This window comes from Monodelphis domestica, chromosome 5 (assembly GCF_027887165.1).
Source record: "Monodelphis domestica isolate mMonDom1 chromosome 5, mMonDom1.pri, whole genome shotgun sequence".
Taxonomy (NCBI): Eukaryota; Metazoa; Chordata; class Mammalia; order Didelphimorphia; family Didelphidae; genus Monodelphis; species Monodelphis domestica.
The window spans coordinates 148138561-148162476 of NC_077231.1; the positions used below are offsets into that span (position 1 = coordinate 148138561).

Below are 23916 nucleotides of genomic sequence, written 5' to 3' on the forward strand. Positions count from 1 at the left end.
GTGGAAAGGTTTAGAATAATGAGCTGGCTGACTAAATTTATCTGCCAGATAGGAATAGTTTCATTAAGTTCAGATAAACTTATTACTAAAGAATTGGTTAGGAGGTGACAAATTTCTTTTTGTTTCAAGCTATTCAAAGTTGAGCTAAGGTGTGGAGGATTGGTAATCCTATTTGTGGCCAATAATATACCCAAATGAATCACAAATGCTAAAACTATTTAGATCATTCAGTGGGACAGAAAAACTATTTGTAGATTTTGCTTAAAAACAACATTTTGTCTACTACACAGGCATTAGCACAGGGTACTAGATAAGACTGAAATATTAAGAGAACTCTGAAGGAGAACCACTATTCATACTCATCTGTATGATTAGAGGGCATTTGTAGATTCTCAGTAGTTGGTAAGAAGTAGCAGGTACAGAGAATAATAGCTGATCTACTAAATTTTATAAGTAATTAAGAATATAATACAATGGCATGTTTAGATTATTCCAAATCACTTCATAGACTATAGTACTTTGAATTACACTAATTTAGGGTTTTACATCACAGATCCTCCTGCATAGATAAATAATTCAGGTTCTCAAGTTCAGATAGGTGAAGGCAAAGTAACTCCTTCTGCCTCCAAATAAGATCCTGGTCTTGTCTTCTTTTTTTTCTGAAAGGACTAATTTTCTAGGAAACATAGAACTTTAAAGATTATTTAGTGGACTGTAATATGTATGCATGCTACTAATCTGTTTTATTATTAAGCTTTTGCTACCTTTGCCCAACACACTCAAAAAGTAAGAAAAATTGCTATCTTTCAGCGATTGGGGATATAAAACTAAAAATAGAAACAATTTCTTCATCGAAGAACTTAGTTTATTGGGGGAAATAAGAGGAAAACCAAAAAAGTAAACACTACACACACAAAATAGATACAAAGTTATTTTTGAGGGGAGGGCAGGAGAATCAAAGTAACTTCCTATAAGAGGTGGCACTTGGGCTGAGCTCAGAAGGAATCTTGGGATTCTGAGAGGGGAAGAAGTGCATTTCAGGCATGGGGTAAGGGAGATGACACATCTTGTGCAAAAGCATGGGGATGGGGAATGCAATGTTATGTACAGGGACCTATAAGTAGGCCAGTTTGCCTGGAACACAGATGGCATGAAGGAGAGTTATGAGTAATAAAGTCTTGGAAAGGAAGGCTAAAGTCAGATTATTAAGGGTTTAAAATACTAGATGACTATGTATTTTTTCCTAGAGGCAATAGGGAGGCACTAAAACTTCTTGAGGAAGGGAGTGGTATAGTCAGAGCTACCAAGATTAGATTTAGGAGAAGCAGAAGTGTAAAAGACATTAGAACAATCAGGAGTTTCTTCTCACATTCTCTGCCCTCCCCATAGTTTTCTCATTGATTCTATCATTGAAGATCTCATACTCTCCCTTACTCTTTAGGGAGAAAAAAAAAAGCCTCAGAATTAGTTCTGACTGTAATTCCTGGTTTCTCTCTTTTCTCTGGGAGAACAATGAGAAGGCTACTATAATAGATCAAATGAGGTGATGAGGTCCTGAACTCTTATAGTAGATCTGAGTAAAAGGTGAAAAGAGAATGGATATTATATAAGTAGAATTGAAACAAATTGGCTACTGAATGGATACCCTAGATGAGGGAGGAAGAGCCATGACTTTGAAATTGCCAATTTGGGTGACTAGAAGGATGGTTGTCTTCAACAGGAATGAGGAAAGAAGGAATAGTTTTGGAGGAAACATCAAGAATTTTGTTTTGGACACCCTGAGTTTGAAATGCCTTTGGGCTGGTCAATGAATTACATGCAACAGCCTGATGTTCAGGAGAGGTATAATCTGTGCAGAGAAGATGAATGAACCCATGGGACTCAATGATACCAAGAGAATGCAGAGAAGACAGCTTGATGAAATTTAACCTAACAAACAACTGTTATGGTCCACTTTGCACTGGAATATTGTGGGAAACTACAACTTTGCTTCTAACAAGTAACACTATATCTTAGGATATTTTTCAGAAGATTCTGGCATATGATAAAAGATGGTATTATTTGGATTTTGTATTATTCTAAAGCTGGTATTATTTAGAGCCAACATAGTCAACTATTGACTATTTTCAGTGAAACAACTGTTGGATCCCTGTTACAAGTAGAACAACTCCAAATGCACAAGCAGAAGTGAAGCTGAGCTGGGTTTGTGGGGTGAAGGGTTGGGTAACAAGAGGGCAAGGAGGAGGAAAAATCATTAACTACCACCTTTTATTTGTAAATTCTTAGAAGCCAAACCTGGCAGTGTGGGGTAGACAGGAAATTTTGAAGTTCCAAGTCCTATTTGAGGACAATTTCCTTGTCTCTATCCTCAAAAACCTAGTTGATATTGTAGAATTAGGGTTGCTGTTAAAAAAATCCTCATTTTCAGAGTTCCATTGTATAAATTTAACTTAAACAGGAGGGATTATAACCTAGGTTAAATCCTAAATCCTTTTTTGGGGCTGACTCTCAATTCACTGAGCCCCTACTAAGTCTTTTTTATTCCACCAAATCTAAGAACTTTTTAGAATACACTGAATTTGGCTAAAAAAAGAAAAAAAGTCCGATTATATCAAACTTTAAGGTTTACAAAATGCCTATGGAGTAATAATCTAGTGAGGTAGGTGATTGAAGTTTTAATATCCTCATTTTACAGAAAAGGAAGTGAAGGCCCAGAGAAGTTAACTGATTTGTCTTGACCATATTAGAGCTTCTCTAGAATCTATTTTTTACCCTTGTCTTGGTAAGGAAGAGAGAAGGGGAAGAACAGAGGAATGTATTCATGTATTTGATTAGCACTACTGAATTGTGAGCCCTTGGATTTACCAGTGTGCAACTAGGATAGGTTTGACTTTTGACTGATAATTATGTGACCTCAGGCAAGTAATTCCAACTCCCAGAGCTTCAGTTTCCTCATCAAAGTACCATACCTGTGATTTTGAAAGTGTAGGAATTTCCTGGAGCGGAAACCACCTGCTCAGCAATTTACAGACTTAGAGAATTGCCTAGAATACTGAGAAGTTAAATTACTTGTCTAGGATCACACAGCCAAACTGACTCCATTAGAGATGCCTTCTCATCTATAACATGGGCAAAATATTTGTGATACTTAAACACTACAGTGATGTGATTAAAGAAGCTTGTAAACTTAAAGCATATAGAAAGATGAATAATTAGCAATCACAATCTAATAATTTGAAGAATGTAAGAATTTTTATTAGAATCCCTAAGTTGGAAGCTCTGAGAATAGTCAATTAGAAGTAAACATTTAGAATATGCTTAAAAACACCAAAATTGTAATAGTTATAGAATATATAAATGTCCACAGCGATTTGTCTTGTTTTGATTTAGGAAATGTCTAAAAGCATAGGAAGTTCCTGGGTGTGTAGTTTAGAATTTAGAATTTTTAGATACATTTTAGTCCCATGGTGAACTTGTTTGGGAGCTCTGCTCATTTTCCAGTAAACTTAGTCTGTAATGTTCAGAGCCACTCTAAAACTACTAAAGTCCCAGGAGGTAATCCAAACTGACCATTTTATAGTCTGTCTACAACAGAGCCAGTGAAAGAAGTTCTGATTACTTTCACACTATAATTCCATTGGGGGGGAAGGGGGAAGTGATCTAGGATAGTCTCAAAATTATTTTAAATCTTCTGACACAGATATTAGGACCCAATTTTTTGGGGCTAAACCTGGGAGATAAGATGTCAAAAGGCAATTTAATAAAGAATTGAGAATTTAGAGAAGAAAAGTATAGTTTTTACTCAGCTAAAGAAATTTGAAAATAATTAAAGATTTTTTTGAGGCAAAAAACAAAAGGTGCATAACTACACTGTACTTAGTCTTTAGCCTATGTTCAAATTAGTGTTAGAACTTTTTGCACTGAAGTTCTTAAAAACAACACCTATCCTAAAGGGCATAGGTAGCACTGCCAAAGATTCTTGGCAGGAAGCTTCGAATTCAAGGCAAAATTTAACTGCTAAAAGTATTTATCTATGTATAAATTAAATGGGCCATGAATGTCCTATGGTGATTGTCCTTCATATTGGAAAAGTACTAAAGAAGACATCCCTTCATTGGAATCAATGTGTAGTATGATTGACTATGGCTAATCAGTCCAAAATGAGCTTGGAATGCTCTGATAGGTTGGGCACAAAGAGTCCATATGAACATTAGAGAAGGAGATGTCTCTAAATTTGTGCATCCTATGTTTCTTTTAAGTTATTGAAATTCTGCTTTGCTTATGGAGCACAGAGCCTTTTGTGATTTAGGCATGTCATGTCTGATGATGCCAGTGTCTCCCATTTCTCATAATCATAATTAAAGTTCTTCAGACTTTCCAAGTGTCCTTGTATTGCTGCTTCTGACCTCCGTCTGAATACTTGCCTTGAGTGAGTTCTCCATAAAGTAGTCTTTTAGGCAAACACATGTAAATAATAATGTTGCAAGTACATTTGAATTTTACTTTCCTCAGTAGTACACTTGGCAATTCAGCTCTGGAAAGGATTTCAATTTCTGGTATCTTATCTTGCCAGGTGATCTTCAGAATCTTCCTAAGACAATTCAAATGGAAGTGATTCAATTTCCTGGCATGGTTCTATTAGACTGTCCAGTTGTCACAGGCATACTAGGTCAGCCCAACAGCTCAGTAGACCTTCAGTTTGGTAGGCAGCCCAGTACCTCTTCCCTCCCATATTTACCTTGGGAGTCTCCCAAACACTGAGCTAACTGGCAATTTGTACATTAACCTCATCATTTAGGTGGACATCCCTGGAAAGTAAACTGCCAAGATAAGTGAATTTCCACGTATGGATGATAGAGAACTTCTGTTTTCTTCTTGTTAACTATGAGGTCAAAACTTGAGAATGCATCCATATTCTATTGCATCTGTTTCAGAGACTGCATTGAATACACAATAATCTGAACCAACCCTCTACACTCTAGGCTTGTAGCCTTTTTAAAATAAAAAATGTACCCTCTGTTCAATAGCTGACCTTGATCATGACATTTTCATCCTCATTGAAGACATCAGACAATATTGTGAAAACATTATGCTAAAAAACATGGGAGCAAGCACACAAAGCTGCTTCATTCCACTGATGACTGGGAAAGCTAGAGAGCATCATCTGTTATCTAGAACTTATGTATGCAAGCATGCTAATCATGCACATAATACTGATAAACCAAATTTTACCTTGATCTTCCAAAAGCCCGCACAAACTGACAATATCAAAGGCTGGTTAGAATGTTGTGTACAGACCTTTTTTCTGGAGTTGTTGGGCAGTAAACACCATATTAATTGTTCTTGACCTTTTCTGAACCTGATGGTAGGTGACTCATCTTCCAGGTGAAGAAGGATCAGCCTATTAAGCAAGACTCTGGCAAAGAGAGACTCCCTAATCCTTGTGATTGTCACAGGACAACCTATTTCCTTTGCTTTTATAGAGTTGGACCAAGAAGGCATCCTTGATCTCCTGGTGGGTAACTTCCTCTGGCCATATAATACCAGAAGATATCAATCAGCTTTTCTATGAGCACTGGACCTCCTGCCTTATAAATCTCTGTTGAACAGAATCAGCACCCAGCACTTTGCCATAGAAGAGGTCTCTAATTACATTCAAAATTTCTTTTTCAGTTGAAAGTTCAGCTAGAGGGATTGACTTCAACTTGTGTTATACATCAAGACTTCAGCATTGACTGATAAATGGTTTTGTTAAGAATATTATGGAAGTGTTCATCCCATCCTTCCAGGATCATGTCCTTATCAATGATCAATGTGGCACTATCAGTGCTGAGTAATCGAGATGCACTATGGGTCTTTGGCCCATAAAAATCTTTCAGGGCATTATAGAAGCATAGAAGTTGTTACTATCAACCTCAAACTGAATTTCATCTGTCTTCTTACTGACCCAAGAATCTTGCATCTCTCTAAGCTTTGTTTACATTTAGGAAAAGAAGATTGGTAACTCCTCGAATCAAGAAAACGAACTGTTTGGAGAAGGTGCCATAAAGAAATCTAAAAGAAACCCACACTGCATCAGAAGATCCAGAATGAACTTTGGGATGTATTGAGTGAACTGATCAAGAGGTTGAACACATTTATTCTGAATACAAACTCTTATGCCAAAGGGGATTGCCCCCAATTAGCTTTTTATCAATGAACCTACCAATCATTGGTTTTGTTCTCTCTCTCCTATTTCCCTCTTATCTCCAACTATTGTAGTTTCCTATTAGAAAGTGCAATATTGTATGCACCTTTAGCTAACAGATCTTTAGAGGTATATGTTAAATGATTCATTGGGGAGACTAGTTTATTTATGGCTAATCAAATCAAGAACTTAAAGTACCCCTACTTACCATTAAGTATGAGAGTTCACAAGTCACTAGAGTGACAACTTCAAAGGCCACTGCACTCCCCTCTCCCCCCATGTTGGGCAGTGCAAGGCAAATTGAAAGATTGCCATTGGTTTCTATGGAGGAGTGACAGGAAGTGATAGGAAGTGATGTGGAAAAAAGGGGTATAAAAAGAGACCAACATGGTTTAGCATGCATTCCCTTCCTGGCAGTTGGAAATATTGGTTGTGGAGATTCCTGCTTTGGCTTTGGAGGAGGTTGTGTTGGTGGAACCCTGGCTGAAGACACCGCTGGGACTTCTAGCTTGGAGAGATTCCTGCCTTTTTAAAACTGTTATCAGCTTTTATTTATAACAAGGAAGAGAAAGAGTTGAAGTATGAAATGTAGGAGGGAAAGAGGTAAGGAGTTGCCTAGCCTACCCTAAGTGCTGATTCAATGAAATTCAGCTTGCTCCTTGACAAAGTTCTAATCTCCATATGGAAGTCTGAGTCACTCACCAGCAAGCCAATGCAGGATCCAAGGAAAAGAGTCTCTCCACAGAACTCATGCTGAAGAGAGTGTCCCACCAAAGTGCCAATAAGCAGAGAGGATCTTGCAGAGCCACAAAGGCAGGAAGCTCTCCAAGCCAGAAGTCCTGAGAAGTTCAAAGGAGTCGTCCTCCAAAAAAGACAGGAGGACAGGAAGTTCTGGACTTCTTAATAGTCCTCTTCCCACATCCCTTCTGCTCTTCACAGAAACCAATGGCAGTCTTTCAACTTGCCTAGCACTGCCCAACATGGGGGTAGGGTGGGGCAGTGGCCTTTGGAGTTGTCACTTACTGTAGTAAATGACTTGTGAACTCTCATACTTAATAGTAAGTAGGGGTACTTTTAAGTTCTTGATCTGATTAGCTAAAAATAGACAAGGGCAGAGTTAATCCCACATAAGGCTGCCTTCTTAGAGACAAAGTGTACTGATAAACTTCTTGTTTTTTCCCCCATTTATTAGCCTCTGAATTTTCCAATTATTTTCATGAAACCTATGTCATAAAGTTTCTCATGTTCCTTAGGAAAACCTAAGATATTTAAACATGCTTAAGAAATTAACTAATCCTTAATTTTACTTCATTATAGCTTGGGGAAGACAAAAAACAAAGCCAGTTGGATTTTTTTTTCCATCTCACTATTACCATGTTAAAAATTACAATGGTCACTGAACCTAAATGTATTTACTAAGTATATACCTTTTATTTTTAAAAATTATTTTAAATTATTTTTCCATGGTTACATGATTCATGTTGTCGCTCTCTCCTCTCCACTCCCAGGAGCTGACAAGCAATTCTACTGGTTTATACATGTATTATCACTCAATACCTATTTCCATATTACTCATTTTTGTAGGAGTAATATTTTAAAATCAATACCCTATAGCTCAGTGGATTGAGAGCTAGGCCTAGAGACAAGAGGTCCTAGGTTCAAATCTGGTCTCAGACACTTCTCAGCTGTGTGACCCTGGGCAAGTCACTTAACCCCCATTGCCTAGCTCATATCACTCTTCTGCCTTGGAAGCAATTGGTTCCAAAACAGAAGGTAAGGGTAAAAAAAAAATCAAAACAAACAAAAAACCCAAATCCTATACTCATATAAACAAATGATAAATCATGTTTTTCTTCTACTAAGCAAATCTCTTTAAGGGTATACTCTATTCTATTAAAAAGTCCTAATTTTATTGAACCATGAAAGGATACTAAGATTTCATATACTCATAGTATGGCATATGTAGGGATCAAAATTTAAGGTTGGTCTAAATATAAGAGAATGTGGTCGCCGATATAACTCAAGTAAAAATGACTTTTTATTTAGCAGCTTTATTTACAAAATAGAGAGAAAGAGTAAAGGAGAGGAATGCGAAAGAGGGTAGAGTAAGCAGCCTAGCTTATGACTAATGTTTCTCCAGTGCCAGGCTCAACTCAGGCTGGGCTGATTAGCCCTCAGTCAGAAGACCTTTTAGCTGAAGGACCCAGTGGGTGAATAACCACCATCTTGGAGAGGCCTCTTCAGAAACTAATCTCTCCAGAAGCCAGGAAAGGAGTTAGCCTTTTCACTGATACATATTGTAGTCCAAAGGGAAGATCCAAGAGCAGTCTTACCAGAAGCAATCCAGAGTCAGAATTCAAGTTGAGGTTCCAAACCAGAGCTCCTCCAAAGTCAAGTCCAAAGAAGAAAGTGAGTTTGGACAGGAAGTTTAGGGCTTTTATAATGCTTTCTTCATCTTCCTTCCTCCACTTTATGGGGCCCAACTGCAGACTTTAAATTTGCTTAGCATGGTTTCAGGGGGAAGTCAGTCCCCTCTGAATTGTCACCCACTTTGGCAAATGACTTGTGGACCTCCCCTACTTGGGTGTTAAGTGGGAGTGTTTTTGATTTTGGACTTCCCTTACTTTAGGGTTAAGTAGGGGTGTATTCCTTCTGTTGATTAATTCAAAAGTAGACAAAGGGAAAGTTAATCCTATCTTATACTCCCAGGGAAATTAAGCAAAGAACTACAAATTTACATCAAAATTGTTGACACTATACCTGTCCATTAGACTTGAGAAAAGAACTGGATTTATCTCTCATTAGTGAGACAAATCTACTTGGGTAACCTCTGGATATACATTCAATTCAATGGATAGCAAGTATCTTCCTTTGAGATGGAAACTTCCATCAATCTCAATAGTAAACAAAACATTTGACCTAAAAGAAAATTCCACTTGTTTCTATTTTCAATGAATTCTTCAACTGAATAATTGATCTGTATGCAATTCTAAAAGGAAATTAATATTATACAATATTTGGGTTTTAGCCACTGAACAGATCTTAGAAGAAAATGGCAACTTCAAGAAAATTCAAACTACTTCTCCCTTTCTCTTGACTATTTCTTTATCTACTCTAGCCTTCATTTTGACCAAGCAAGTTAAATACCAAAGTCTGGACTTTGACCCTACCACCACAATCATCATATTTCCTTTTTGACAAGGCTATTAAACTAGAAGGTAAATGTTATGGATATAATATACTTGGACTTTAATTTTATTTTCTCTTTCCCTCCCACCTTTTCCTTCCTTTTCTCCCTTCCACCCTTTTCCCCCTTAAGAAAACAATAAAAAAACAAACAACAAACCTGTTACAATCATGTATAATTAAGCATAACAAATTTCTGTAAAAGTCTCAGTCTACACTGAGCCTGTATCCCTTTCTCTGGAGGTGGATAGCATGTCAATCTTTTAGAAAACCAGTAAAAGTATGAAATAAGTGGTAATAAAATTTAGATGGATTAAGACCTGGTTTAATTGCTGGGCTTAAAATCAAAAACCATTTATTAAGTGCCTACTAAGTCTGTGTTAAGGGTTGGGGACTATAAAGACAAAAGTGAAATACCATAGTACCTTTCCTCAAGGATTTTACATTTTACATTTTACTGGGGGAGACAACATACACATTAAATAAACAAACAAATAAATAAACAAGTCAACATTGGAGAAGGCACTATAGATGCTAAGGCTATTATGAAAGGTCTTATGCAGAAAGTGAATGTTGGTGTGAGATCTGGAATTGGGGAGGACTTGAGTCCAAATTAGGGCTCAGTCTTCCTAGCTATGTGACCCTGGACAAATCACTTAACCTTGATTGCCCAGCCCATTGTTGCTCTTTTGTGTTAGAATTGATATTAAGATAGAAGGTAAGGTTTTATTTTTAAAAAAGGAAGAAAAAAGAGAAAGTCTTAGAGGAAACCAGGAATTCTAGGATTTGGAGGTGGAGAGAACATTTCCAGGCATTAGGGACAGTGGATAAAAAAGCAATAAGGCAGGATATTAGGTGCTTTTTTGAGAAACAATAATATGCCAGTAGGACTGTGGCTCCATGGAGAGAGTGAAGGGGAAATCACATATAAGAATACTAAGAGAAAAGGTAGAAAGGGACCAGAGTATAAAAAGCTTTAAATGCCAGATGGAAGAACTTCTATTTGATCCTAGAGATAAGAGAGCCATTAAAATATAAGTGGAGAGTGACATGGTCAGAGCTATGCTGTAGAAAAAAATCCTTCTGGTGCAGCAAGGGGTAGTTAACATAATGGATGACATCTGAGATCCAAAATGATCATGAATGGCTAGAGCATCGGTTCTCAACCTCTCAATTTGTAGCAATGAGAATACATAATGCATATCAGGTATTTACATTCCAAATCATAACTGTAGCAAAATTACAGTTTTGAAGTAGCCACCAAAATAATTTTTTGGTTTGGGGTCACTGCAACATAAGGAACTGTAATGCGGGGTCATGGCATTAGAAAGGTTGAGAACCACTGGGCTAGAGCATTAGGCTGTATTAGATGAAATTCGATTGGAATAAATATCAAGTCTTAACAAGGATTTAAACAAATCAAGTTGGTAGGTATTGAAAGAGATTTGGTTAGTCAGGAAAATATCCAAGAGTTTTAGTGGATTATAAACTCCATGAGTCAGCATTGTGATGTAATAAGTGAGATATCTAATGGAATGTTGGTCTGTATAGAAAGCTATAGCTTCTGAGAATAATCAGGTGATCATCCTTCTGATATCAGCCCTGTTCAGACCTCTCTTGGAATACTGGATTAACTCTGGGAGCCACTTAAAGGTCTATTAGTAAACTGGGAGCATCTAGAAGAAAGCAAAAGATAGTGAGGGATTCTTGATCTGTGTCACATAAGGAGTAGTTGCAGGAACTGAAATGTGAAGAGCTGGCACATCAAAGAGGGATTAGGTATGGCCACAGCGTTGCAGAACTAGGAGCAATAGCTGAAAGTTGCACAGAAGTAAATTTGGGCTTGATATCAGGAAAAACTTGTCAGCAAATAAGAGCTACCCAAGAGTAGAATGGGATGCCTTAAGAGTCTACCCATCCCCCAAAGCCTTTTAAAGGTAGAGGCCAAAGGCTAAGTGGCTCAGTGGCTAGAGAGCCAGGTCAAAAGTAGGAAGGATCTGGGTTCAAATCGGAGCTCAGACACTTTTGCTGTGTGTCTCAGAACTTGGAACTGATACTTAGTACTGACACTAGGATAGAAGGAAAGGGTTTAAACAAAATAAAAATTGAGACTGTTAGAGTGGGTGTTCCTTTTGGAGTATAACAAAAATATTAACAATAACTAGCATTTATATGGCACTTTAAGATTTGCAAAGCATTGAACATGCCATCTCATTTAACCTCACAACTATGAAGTAGGTGCTGTAATTATATTACTATGAGGCGAAAATTAAAATTGAGACAGGTGAAGGTACTGGTTCAGGGTCATACAGTAAGTAGGTGATTGAGATGGGATTTGAACTCAGGTTTTTCTAACTCTAGACCCCACTATCCACTGCTCCACCAGTGGCCTCTCTGAAGTATGGACAGGTTGGATCAGATGCTCCTGTACTCCTTTCCAATTTTAGAATTTAACTGTTAAAGAATCCTAGAATTCATAACTGGAGACAATCTCAGAGATAACCTAGTTCAATCCCTTTAGCTTACAGATAAGGAAGCTGAGATCCAGAGGGGGTAAAATAGGTTATGTAGTAAAAGGCAAAGCAATTCAAATGCCGGTGTACAGAAGCAAACTGAACAGCTTTCCATACTACTAAGCTGCTAGATAATTGATATTTTGACTGAAGTAGTATGGAGGGGAAAGAAGAAAGGAAGAAACTCCAACAGAATATTGGAATATTTAGATTTAATTTAATATTTAATTAGTTAACAGTCTGTCCTAAGGAGAAAAAATAAGTATTTTGCTAACATAATTAGAAAGAGATGATGTAATAAAGATAATCAAGGGGAATGACTCATAAATATATTACTATGATATGGACAGATGAAAAATGTTAGTCTATTATATTTTAGCAGAAAGATTAAGCCAAATGGTATAATTTGTGGGCAGGTCTCTACATGTATGTCAAGAGTTGTTGTGAAAACCTCCCATTTACTTTGTTTATATTAGCAATGCCTCAGTTTGAATGCAGAACAGGCATAGTTTAGAATGTTGGTCTTGGGAATTCACCTCTTTTAATTTCAGCTCTGCTGCTTACTAAGTGGCCCTTGATAAGTAATTTCATCTCCCTGAACCTCAGTTCTTTTATCTGCAAAAAGAGAAGGTTGGGCTGGATGATGTTTGAGGTCCCTTTCAGCAGATTTAGAGTCTCTGAAAAATTTATTTTTATTAACATACAAAATGCACTTTCATATTTGTTACTGTTGTAAGAGCACACTCATATAAAGTCAAAATCCCCAAATGAAACCATTTAATACACTGATGTGAAAGATAGTATGCTTTGATATGCATCCATTTGACTCTAACAGTTCTTTCTCTGGAGGTCAATAGCATTCCTCATCAGTCTTTCAGGATTGTCCCAGATTATTGCATTGCTTAGAGTATAGCCAAGTTTCCCATGTGACTTTTCTAAAGCACATTTATGATCATATTTTATCACTTTCTTACTCAACAAACTCCAGTAATTACCTATTGCCTTAGGATCAATTATAAACTCCTGTTTGGTATTCTTTCTAACTTGGCCTTTTCCTACTTTCCAGTCTTCTTACACATTTTTTTCCCATGAACTCTACTGTCCAGTCATACTGTACTACTTGTCTCTCAAATATGACATATGATCTTGCATTTTTGTGCCTTTACATTGCTTGTTACCCTTGCCTAGAATATTTTCTCCTTCATTTCTGTCTTTTATAATCCCTGGCTCCCTCCAAAACAGCCCAAATGCCATCACCTGCAATTGGTTTTTTCCTGTCTCAATCAAATGCCAGTCCCTTCCCTAAGTAAATATCTTATAATATATCAATTTATGGACATGTTATCTCTTCTATTAGAATGCAAATTCTGAGGGATGGATCCATTTTGGATTTTTCTTTGTATTCTTAGTACCTAGCACAACGCACTTGGCGCAAGTGATAAACACTTTAATAAATGCTTGCTCATTAATAAATGGCAAACGTAACTTTTAAGAAAAGCTATTATTTCAATTATATTATGGAGGGAAAAAAGGCTTATAGGCTCAAAATATTTGCAGTTAAAACTAATCTTTGAGATCATCTAGTCCATCCCTTTCCATATTACAGAGAAGGAAACTGAGGCACAGAAGTGACTTGTTCAAGGCCACACAAATGTTTTAAAATCCCTAGGTCTCAAATCATGTTTTCCCTTAAACTACCCTACCTACTTATTTGGCAGGGCTGTGCCAAGCTGTGGCAAACTAAAAAGACAAAGTAACTCCATGTAAAGGATAAAGAGTATGGAAACCATACACATCTTAAAGAATACACAATCAACAAATATTTGATTACTGTGAATGTTAATTTAACTCCTGATTAAAGTCTGAATCAGATGTGTAAAAGCTGATACTCCTTCCTCTCTAAGTGTATAAAATTCACCCTGGCAGGAATTTTCAAATTATAGCTACTACTCATTCACTCAAATATCTGAATAACTATCAAAAGGCCCTGGGAGGTGGAAAGAGGATGCTTATACAAAGATGAATTAGATACAGTTCCTTTTTTTACTTGGGTACCAGTGGAATAGGAGATAGAATATAACTGCAATATGCCATGGGAATTTTTAACAAGGAAATAACTTCTCAGGTTTTTAGTGTTGTTGAGATTTTGTTTCTGGAGTTTTTTTCCACCCAAGTCCAGTTAGATAACAATTTGAAAAATTTTATTTTGTTTTATGAGCTTTAAAATAACATTATTCTTAATTCAAATAAAATTAAAAAATTGGGGGTTGAGGGGAGTGAGTACGGTGTGTAAGGCTTTGGTTTCTCACGAATTAAATCGGTTTATTAAGTTTAACCCTTCTTCTGTTCTCCAAACAATGATGAGATACTGGCTCAAAAGAGATAATTGCAAAGCGCTGAGCACAGTTACTGGCACATGGCAAACACTATGCAAATAAATGTGAGCTTATCCGGAATCTGAGTCACCCATACAAAACTTCCCATAGAGCAAAACTTACTGCCTGTAAACTATGTTTTGCAATTTTGTATCTTTGAAGCCATTCTTTCAGTCAAATCATTTAGCGGTAAAATTAGAGATTAAATGGGGCCATGGATGTTTCAACTGAACGAAAGTCAAAGACTTCCCGAAGAGCAAGTCCCGGAGGTGGTGGTGCAGAGACGAGGGGTGGGGTGGGGGTGGGTGGAGGAAGGGGAGAGATTATCTCCTGCATTAGAAGGCTAACCCTCCTTTTCCTCCAACAACTGCTTTCCTGAAGTGGTCCAGATGTGACCCCAACCCTGAATTAGCCTTTAGCGCCAGAGATTCGAAATGGCATTTTAAAGGGCGTATCTTTCCCTCCAGCATCTTGAGGCTCTCCTCTCCTCCCCCTCCTTCTCTCCTCAAGTATTAGCCCCAAAATGGGCAAGCACATCTACTCAGTTCAGTTCGGACCGCCGGAGACAACCCCGTGCAGCGATTGGCCGGGGTTGGAATTACCTGCCCCGAGGTGTCCGGTCCTGGAAAGAGCGTCCCAGTGGGGAGGGCACAGGAGGAAAGCAGCGCTGCGAGTTGCAGCTGCAGGCGAAGCCTGTACCAGCGTCCAAGTCACAGCCGAGTCTGGAAGACGGTGCGCGCGGGCTGCCTTCTCGGCACCCGTACAAACCCGTCTAGGAGGGCGGTGGGGGAAGAGCGGGCAGTGGCGGAAAGGTATTGAGACCTTTTTATTTCCGGGTCAGAGTGACACGGATATGAGTAAACAGGATAGTGAGTCTTTCTATCTTCTTTTTTCGCAGTTTTCCAAAAAGCCTCTGACAGAAACTGCACGTACTTCGTAGAATTTTTATAAGCAGCCACACACCCAAGCTCCTTCCCCACGTGTCTCTTACATCTCTGCCATTCCGCTTCCTCTGCTCTCCGAGCCACTAGACCGGAAGGGTCCTCGAACAAAACTGTCCGGTTGGTTTTTCGGGGCTCCCGGGAAAGTCGTTCCGGCTGGAGGGAACCAAAGTAAGCAAAATCCAAGGCGGCTGTGGCAGTGGCATCATGAAGAAGGAGCAGGTGCTCCACTGTCAGTTCTCCGCTTGGTATCCGCTCTTCAGGAACCTCACTATCAAGAGGTAAGAAAAGATAGAGTACAGGCAGGTACCTTGACCCTTCCGCCCCCTCATCTCCTCATCCCCTCCTCCCCTGAGCAAGTAAGAGTGGATCTTCTTTCCTGGGGTGGAGAGGGACGCTGGCCTTCCTGGCCTTTGGTTAGAGCTATAGTGGGGAGGAAGGGGTGTGTGTGTGTGGGGGGGGGGGGGGGGCGAGGTGGAGGGAGAATGCTAGCTCGGTTTGAGGGACGAGATGAGGTTGGGGAGGGGGAGAACGATTCTTGGCCCGAGACCCTGAAAAGCGTTTTGTGAACTGTAAAGTGATAGGACCTTATATGTTGTAAGGACCACCACTCCACTTACAGATGTTTAGGTTGGACTGGAAGTCAGAATACCCAGGTTCCTTATTAAGATTTGGCTTTTTATTATGTGTCCCGAAAAAAGTTAAATTTAGGTTTCTTGATCTGCAAATGTGAGATGATTAGACTTGGTTTGCCTATTTTACAGCAATGCAATAAGATAATTGATGTCACAACAACTTGCAAAATAGAAAGAAAGCTATGAATGAGTGGTGGGGATAGGGGAGAGGGAAGAGAAAAGACTAGTTTAAGCAAGAAGTAGAAGAGCTTCCAAAGCAAGGGACCTTTTCCAGATTTTGCAGTGCTGCTAACAACTGTTTGCTCTCCCACTAGTTTGATTTCTTTGGAGGTTCAGGTTACAGAATTTTAGATTCTGAAGAGAATAACCTATATTTGAAAAAGGAATCCTTGCTACTGTACCCAAAAATTTATTAAATACCTACTTTATGTACTGTAATGAGTTCTGGGAATAGAAATAACAAAGGATAGTCTCTTCCCTCAGGCAGTTTACATTCTCTTGGCATACAGGTTCACAGGTAAGTAAACAGAGAATAAATATATACAAAAATAAATACACAAAGGGGGAAGAATAGCAACTGGAGAAATAAGGAAAAGCTTCTGGTATTTGAGCTGAACCTTGAAGTGAGCTATGGGTTCTAAGGAGTCCAAGTGTGCCATTTTTGCGTAAGAAGCTTCATCTTGCCTCTAGGATACATTAAAAATTCTTCAGCTTGACATTTAAAGTACTTTACAGTTTGTGAATAGAAAAGAGCCACTGAAGGAGACTCATACCTACATTTAGTGAAGACACAGTGAATGAGTTAGCATTAGAGAGAGTTCTCCCAAAGGACTGCAAAAGGGTATGTGTTTACCATTTTTCTAAAAGGAACAGTATGGAGCCTACAAACTAGGTCAGTGAGCTTTACTTCAGTGGTTAGTGAACATTTAGAAAAGGAAGAATTGTTCACAAAGATATTCAAGAAGTCTCCTCCTTTCCTTTTCTTTGTTTCCACAGGGTGATTTCAAATGGTAGATCAAGGTAATAATGTAGATATAGATGCTTTAGATTTTTTTTTGTGAGTTATTTGATAGTTTCTTCTGTTTTTGTTGCCAAGAGAAATGTAGTTTAGATGGATTTTGAAAGGGTTGAATGGCCTAACTCATAAAGTAATCATAAATGGTTTGATAACATCTTTGAATAAAACCTTTTGTTCTGGTTCCCAGAGAATTGTATTTGGTCCTGTATGATTTAGTATCTGCAATTTGAATAAAGACATAGATTACTTGTTTATCAAATTTTACAGATGAAACAAAGCTAGGTAGGGTAGCTGACACTTTGGAAGATAGACTCAGTATCCAAAAATATCTTGGTAGGATGGAATGTTGAGTCAAATCTGATCAGATAACATTAAAAATAAACACATACTCTCTCTCCTTCTCTTTCTCTGTGTCTTTCCCTCCTCCTTCCCCCTTCTTTCTTAGAGTCTATACTAAGTACTAGTTCCAAAGGCAGAAGGGCAATAAGGACTAGGCAACTGGAGTTAGATGACTTGCCCAAAGTCACACAGAAGAACCTCCTGTCTCTGGTCTTGGTTCTTTATCTACTGAGCCATCTTGCTGCCTCTATTTTTTGTCTTAGTATCAACTAAGCAGAAGAGTGGCAATGCCTAGGCCTGTGTTGATGAACCTATGGTGCATGTTCTGGAGAGGGCCATTGTCCTTCCCCTCTCCAAGTTCCTGGGAACATTTCTCATGTCACTCGCCCCTCTGCCCAGCATACCAGTGGGAATGCTTCCTCCCTCCCCATCTGAGGTAAGGAGGTGAGGCTCACATGACATGTGAAGGTTGCAGTTTGGGCACTTGGTCTCTAAAAGGTTCATCATCACTGGCCTAGGCAATCAGGGTGAGTGATTTACCCAAAGACACACAGCTAGGAAATGTCTGAGGCTAGTTTTGAATTCAGGCCTGATTTCAGGCCTGGCACTCTATCTGTTGTGCTACCTTGCTGCTCCTCAAATACATTTAATAGTGATAAAAGAATTTAATATAAAATCCCTCTTTGATGCCTCATTAAAAAAATTATTTTGTTTTTGGTTCTGAATTCTCTTTCTGCTCTTTGCCTCTACTTGTTGAGATGGCAAGAAAAGCAAAACCCATATACAGACAATTATGTATAGTCATGCAAAACAAATTCTGGCATTAATCATGTTGAGAGAAAGGAAAAAATACCATTTTAATATATACTTGAGTCCATCAGACTTTATATGTGGAGGTGGATAGCATGTTTCATCATTATTCCTTTAGAATTGGAATAGCTCTTCATTATTTCTTCCAGTATAATAGTACTCTATCACATTCATATATCTTAACTTATTCAGCTATTGTTTAATTGATAAACTGGGGAGGGGGGGAGGAAGAAAGAGAATGATTCAGTTATGGATGGCCTAGTTTGAGGTGCCTAATAAATAATTGTAGGTGTGAGATTGGAAGTTTTAGCAGAGAGATTAGGGCAGGATAGGTAGATATGAGAATAATCAACATAGAGATGGTAATTATAATTAAAATGAATGGAGTTAATGAGATCACCAAATGAAGTGTGGTATAAAGAAAGAAGAGAATAAGGCTTAAGATAGAACCCTGTGGTACACATGATTAAAGTGTGTGATGTGAATTCAGCAAAGGAGACTTGAGAAAGGTAAGACAGATGGTGGGAGAAGAATCAGGAAATAATATTATTCTAAACATTTAGAAGGGAGTACCAAGGAAAAGAGAGGGTGATTAACAGTGTCAGAGAGCCTGTAGAGAAGTCAAGGGGAATGAGGATTGAGAAAAGACCTTTGGATTTGGCAGTCAAAGGATCAGTGATAGCTTTAGAGAAAGCAGTTTTGATGGAATATTGGGATTGGAAGATGGATTGTTAAGAGAGCTAGAGAGGGGAAAGTGGAGGCACCAGATAGATAGCCTTTCTAGCAGTTTAAGCACAAAGGACAGAAGAGATAATAAGTCTATAGATGGAAAGATCAAGGGAGGATCTTGTTGAGTAAGGAGAGACTTTTTTTACCACTATCTTGATGACTAGTGAATTTTTTGGCAGTGAAACATGAAATAAAGAAAAATCACAACTGTCCTCAGTTATATGTAGATTTAAAGGACCACAAACCAACATTTCACGGGACATGTTTTTATCCCATGTATACAATGAATATTTGCCAAAAGACCACTATGAAAAGAATTTATTTGTTCTTCAACAACTGTTGCAGCTAATATGATAATAGAGAAATTTTGTGATGAACTCAAAAAGATTCCCCCAAATTAAATCAATGTTATACTTTTAATACTCAGTGATTTTATTGTGAAGGTGAGCATAGGAGAACAGATGGTGAAAATTGCTTAGAAAATATGGCTTAGGATTAAAAAAAGAAAGGAAGCTTATTATATATATATCAGTTTGCAGAGAGCAAGCTTGGTCATCATAGTTTCAGTGTTGACTTGTTTTGTTGTTCTTTTCACTTGCATTGTCAAAGTCATTCTTCCTAGTGCTTTTGAGTAGCCCATTACTCACTAGTAGACTGTCTACTTGGTAATGAATTTTTTGGCCTTGGCAACAGCTGATAGCCACTGGTGTTTATGTAGTGTTTAAGGATTTACAAAGAAAGTATTTCAAATCACCTCATTTTATCTGTTAATGGCAGTATAGTCTGGTAATAAGATTGTTGAATATTGTTCACCCTTGTGCTATTTCTGCTGTGTATCAAATATCCTATCTGTTGTACTTGGCAATTTCCTACGGTCACATTATGAATATTGTACACATGATTACTATTATTGCTTTCATAATTTTGTTCTGGATTCTATATTTATGGTGATTAGAAGAATTCAATTTAGTTAAGGCAAGAAATGTTTATATTCATGCTTCTTAGGTTAAATATTTAGTGTTATCATATGTAGCTTTACTATCTTCAATGCTTTGTTGAAAAGTAAGAGGGATGTGTAGTTTTCCAAATAGGAAGGTTTGTGCTATTTACCTAGTGCTTGTTATATTTTATCTTTCTAAATGATGCCTTTCCCTTCCTTTTTTTAAAAGTGTCATTCTTCCACTGCCTCAGAATGTGAAGGATTATTTACTTGATGATGGAACTCTGGTGGTCTCAGGAAGGTAAAGTATAGCTGGATTTGCCTTTTTAAATTATCTTAAGATCTTAGAAATAACTAAATCATGACATTTACCATTTTAAGATTTAACTAATCTTAAATTACATAATGATTAATTATATTATGACTCATTGATTATACTAAATTATATGATGACTTATATAATTTAATTATATAGTAAGTCTTTATTACATTGAACAGTTTATTAATTCCCTCTACTTTCTAATTATGAATGGTGGGACCTTGGTTCAGTTTCTCTATAAAATGAGGCTGTTTAGTACCATACCAACCTGAATTGTTGAAATCCCTCCAAGTTGTGTGTCCTTGGATTTTATGGCCATGGTATTATAGTCCATTGCAATTTTATTCCTTATACTTTCATCTGGATTAAGTAAAGGGAAAATATTACTGTCATTTCTTACCCATTTTGGGTCATTGATGATGTGTGGTGTGCAGAAGCAACATGACAGTTGAAAAATTATTGATTTTGATAAAGTTACTGATATTTCTGATATCTCAGAAATGTATCAATATTAATTATTTCAAAAAGAATTGGTTTTCCCAACATATTTGGTGAATGGACCTTCTGAGAATATACATCTGGGTTGTATTTTTAACTTATGTTTTACAGTGACAGGTAATTCCAACTTATAGACCTTTTATTAAGAATTTAATTTCAGGGGGCACCTGAGTGGCTCAGTAGATTGAGAGCAAGGCCTAGAGACAGGAGGTTCTAGGTTCAAATGTGGTCTCAGACACTCCTAGCTGTGTGATCTTGGGCAAGTCATTTAACCTCCATTGCCTAGCCCTTACCACTCTTCTACCTTGGAACCAATATACAATATTGATTCTAAGATGGAAGGTAAGGGTTTTAAAAAAAAAGAATTTAATTTCATTATTTTCAAGCATTGTATATGCTATAAACTAGGAAACCAAATGATTCAATAAGTAAAACGAATATACAAAATAAAAATGATATGCCAAAATTGAAGGCATATTGAAAGAATCCTTAATTTTTTGAGGTCTTGGAAAAGGTACTAATTTTAAATTAGATTTGTTTAAAAGAGACTAAAAACTAAGGGAAGAAATTATTTTAGAATTTTTTTACAAAAAGGAGAATCACTTATGCTAAGAATCTTAATATAGTAAATGTTAAGATGTGTTTTTTTTACATCCTCTTCTGGGACAGCTTTATTAATTTGGATCATACAAACTTTGAAGGGGTGATAATACTTAACAAATGAGGTTTTTCCAGAAGTTAATAAACTGAATGGTAGTTTCATAATTTTGTTGTTATTAATTAAGCTCCCCAAAATGTCCTTTATGTAAATTTCTTAGGGTAATTGCCTTCTATATTTAGTATATTTCTCCAAGATATTTTACTTAAATTTCAGTAATATTTATCATGTCATTAAGATAATTTTAAAGTTTTGGCATATTGTTATACTCAGTAGATTAATCAATTCAGAGTCAAAAAGACAATTAAAGTAATTAAAAATGAGGGTTTATGTATGCATTTTTGTTATTATTTATTTAATAAGTGAAGAAGTAAAAGAACCCATGGGTTTATTAAGCTCTTATTATGTGCCAATCACCTTGTTAAGAACTAAGAGTATAAATCCTTGCACTCATGGATCTTCTATTTTAATTAAGGGAGACAGCACACACACACACCTACACACACACACACACACACACACACACACACACACACACACACACACACACGGTCTCATGTTGATGCAGGGTAGATGGCAAGGTCTAGGAGTTCTTAGGTTGTCTTAGGGGCAGGTCAGATCAAAATACAAAAGGGAGAGAGCATAACAAAGCCCATCTTGGTAGAGCAGATGGTATATGAAGAGTATAGTAACTCCATCTGTTAAAAAAAAATTTCAGTTACTACATGTGAAAAATAAAATTCTGGTTACTAGGAATAGAGTTTTAGTTACAAATAACTATGGGACAGTTAGAGGATTATACTTAAGGTTCTTTCTATAACTGGGCAGCTTCTGGATATAGCATGCACAACTTTTTTTTTAACCCTTACTTTCTGTCTTAGAATCGGTTGGTGCAAGGCAGAAGATCAGTAAAGGCTAAGCAGTTGCGGTTAAGTGACTTTTACAAGGTCACACAGCTAGATATGTCTGAGACTGAATTAGAATCAAGGATCTCATGTCTTAAAGTCTAGGCCTTTATTCACTGAGCTACTTCGCTTCCCCCAGCTTTTAAGGGGACCAGGTCATTCCTTTCTCCTGTCCTATCCTGTCTACATCCATATCCCAGAAGTAAACCTGTGTCTCTAAGGAGCGAAGAACTTCCTTCTCTCTGTCTCCTCTTTTAATATAATTTATTGATATGTTTTTTTCACATAGTGAAATATTATATTATACTAACATATATTAGATCCAGATCACATACCTACTATATGAAGTTTCTTGTGATGACATAAAACAAATAAGTAAAACTAATAGAATAGTGACCTCATCTGAAAATGCATGTAGCATTTCACATCTGTAGCTTGTCTCCCCTCAATATCTCTCCTGTATGATTTAACTTAATTACAATACTTGAAGTATTACTTTTTAAAAGTTTATTATCTGACAAAGTAGAATTACGGGATTAAATTTTTCTGCCTGCTCAAAAATCGCCACTCTACCAAAGCCTAGATAGGAAGGAAAGAGAGCAAGAGGCGGGGCTACACCCAATTTATATCCTGTCTACGTCAACACCTAAAGACAGAAAGTGAGTAGGGTGTTATTAATCGTAGTTTTGCTGGGGATCGTAGTTTTAAGGTAACAGATTCTAATTACACAATCCTCCCCCCCCCCCCCCGGATCTTTTGGGAGACTAGTCTTCCCAATGGATCACGTAAACATAACCTACTTATAAATTACAATAATTTGGGGATAAAAAAGAGAACAAAACCAATGATTGCTAGGCACATTGACAAAAAGCCAATTAGGTGGCAGTCCCCTTTGGCATAAGAGTATACATACAGAATAAATGTGTGACAACCCCCCACAGTTCAATTTCACTACATCCCAAAGTTCATTTTCAATCTTTCAGTGTAGTGTGAGGTTTCTGTAGCCATCTCCATGGCACCTTCTTCAAGTAGTTCACTTCCTAAATTCTGGGAGGTAGCAAGCTTCTTAACTTTTATAAAACTAGAATTTTATGAATATTATACAGTCCCCCTGAGGAGGGTGTTGACAGATACACCAATCAACTCAGTTTACATTAATTTTCACTGAGAAAACAATTTTTTTTAAAAACAGCAGTATAGCAGCTAATTCAAGAAAACCTTTTGGGTCTAAAATGTTACCAAGAATCTAGATCATTCTGGTGGAGGTAGATTAAGCTAAAGAGTTAAAAACCATCCAGAAGCTACTAGGCTTCATGGGAAATGCTCCCTCTTGGGAGCCATCCAGGGGTACCAAGCCCTCTAGGGAAACCTTTCCAACTCCTCTGGTATGAGACTGAAATAGCTGTAAAAGGCATGTCTTTATATGTCTCATCCATTACATTTTTATAAATGTGGAGGTAGGGAATAGTGCTATAGCAGTTTACTTCAGCTACTAAATGGACCCTTACGTCTTGTTACAAACAATTCAAAGGTACTTTTATAATGGTATCTTCTCCAGTTCAGTCATATGGGGAGGTACAAATAAAGACAATGTAACAGCACATATAACTAATTGCCAAAACACAGTAACATAAAGTGACATAGTGTAACAGAATTTAACAAACAAAATAAAATCTTAAAACAATCAGCAAATAAAATATATGTGACAGGATGTGGGCACTGAATTCAAGAGTTTTGTGTTTGCATTCATTAGGGATATTGGTCTCTAGTTTTCTTTTTCTCTTTTGATTCTCCTTTCTCCCTGCTCCATCTTGACTAGCCTACCAGCCACTCACATTCCAATGGACCCAGTAGGAGCTGACT

General features: G+C 37.3%; 2 protein-coding genes across 6 annotated transcripts in view; one reads left to right on the forward strand and one right to left on the reverse strand.

The window, feature by feature from the left end:
- The window catches only part of NUDT5 (nudix hydrolase 5), a 28014-nt gene extending 13011 nt beyond the window's left edge, over positions 1 to 15003 (reverse strand). The window contains exons 1-2 of one of the 3 annotated variants that reach the window (XM_056799448.1): positions 14864 to 15000; positions 4425 to 4591 (exon numbers count right to left, since the gene is read on the reverse strand). In XM_056799448.1, coding sequence (XP_056655426.1) covers positions 4425 to 4442 — 18 coding nt within the window. In that variant the 5' untranslated portion in view covers positions 4443 to 4591; positions 14864 to 15000. Of the gene's footprint in view, positions 1 to 4424; positions 4592 to 14863 lie in introns of all 3 variants that reach the window. The other 2 variants (XM_056799449.1, XM_056799450.1) reach the window with 2 other exon arrangements.
- Positions 1 to 23916, forward strand: part of CDC123 (cell division cycle 123) — a 174137-nt gene that overhangs the window by 40760 nt on the left and 109461 nt on the right. For 2 of the 3 annotated variants that reach the window (XM_001363530.4, XM_056799447.1), the window contains exons 2-3: positions 15160 to 15483; positions 19903 to 19974. In XM_001363530.4, the coding sequence (XP_001363567.1) occupies positions 15410 to 15483; positions 19903 to 19974 (146 nt within the window). In that variant the 5' untranslated portion in view covers positions 15160 to 15409. Of the gene's footprint in view, positions 1 to 15159; positions 15484 to 19902; positions 19975 to 23916 lie in introns of those variants that run through there. The other variant, XM_007503959.3, reaches the window with a different exon arrangement.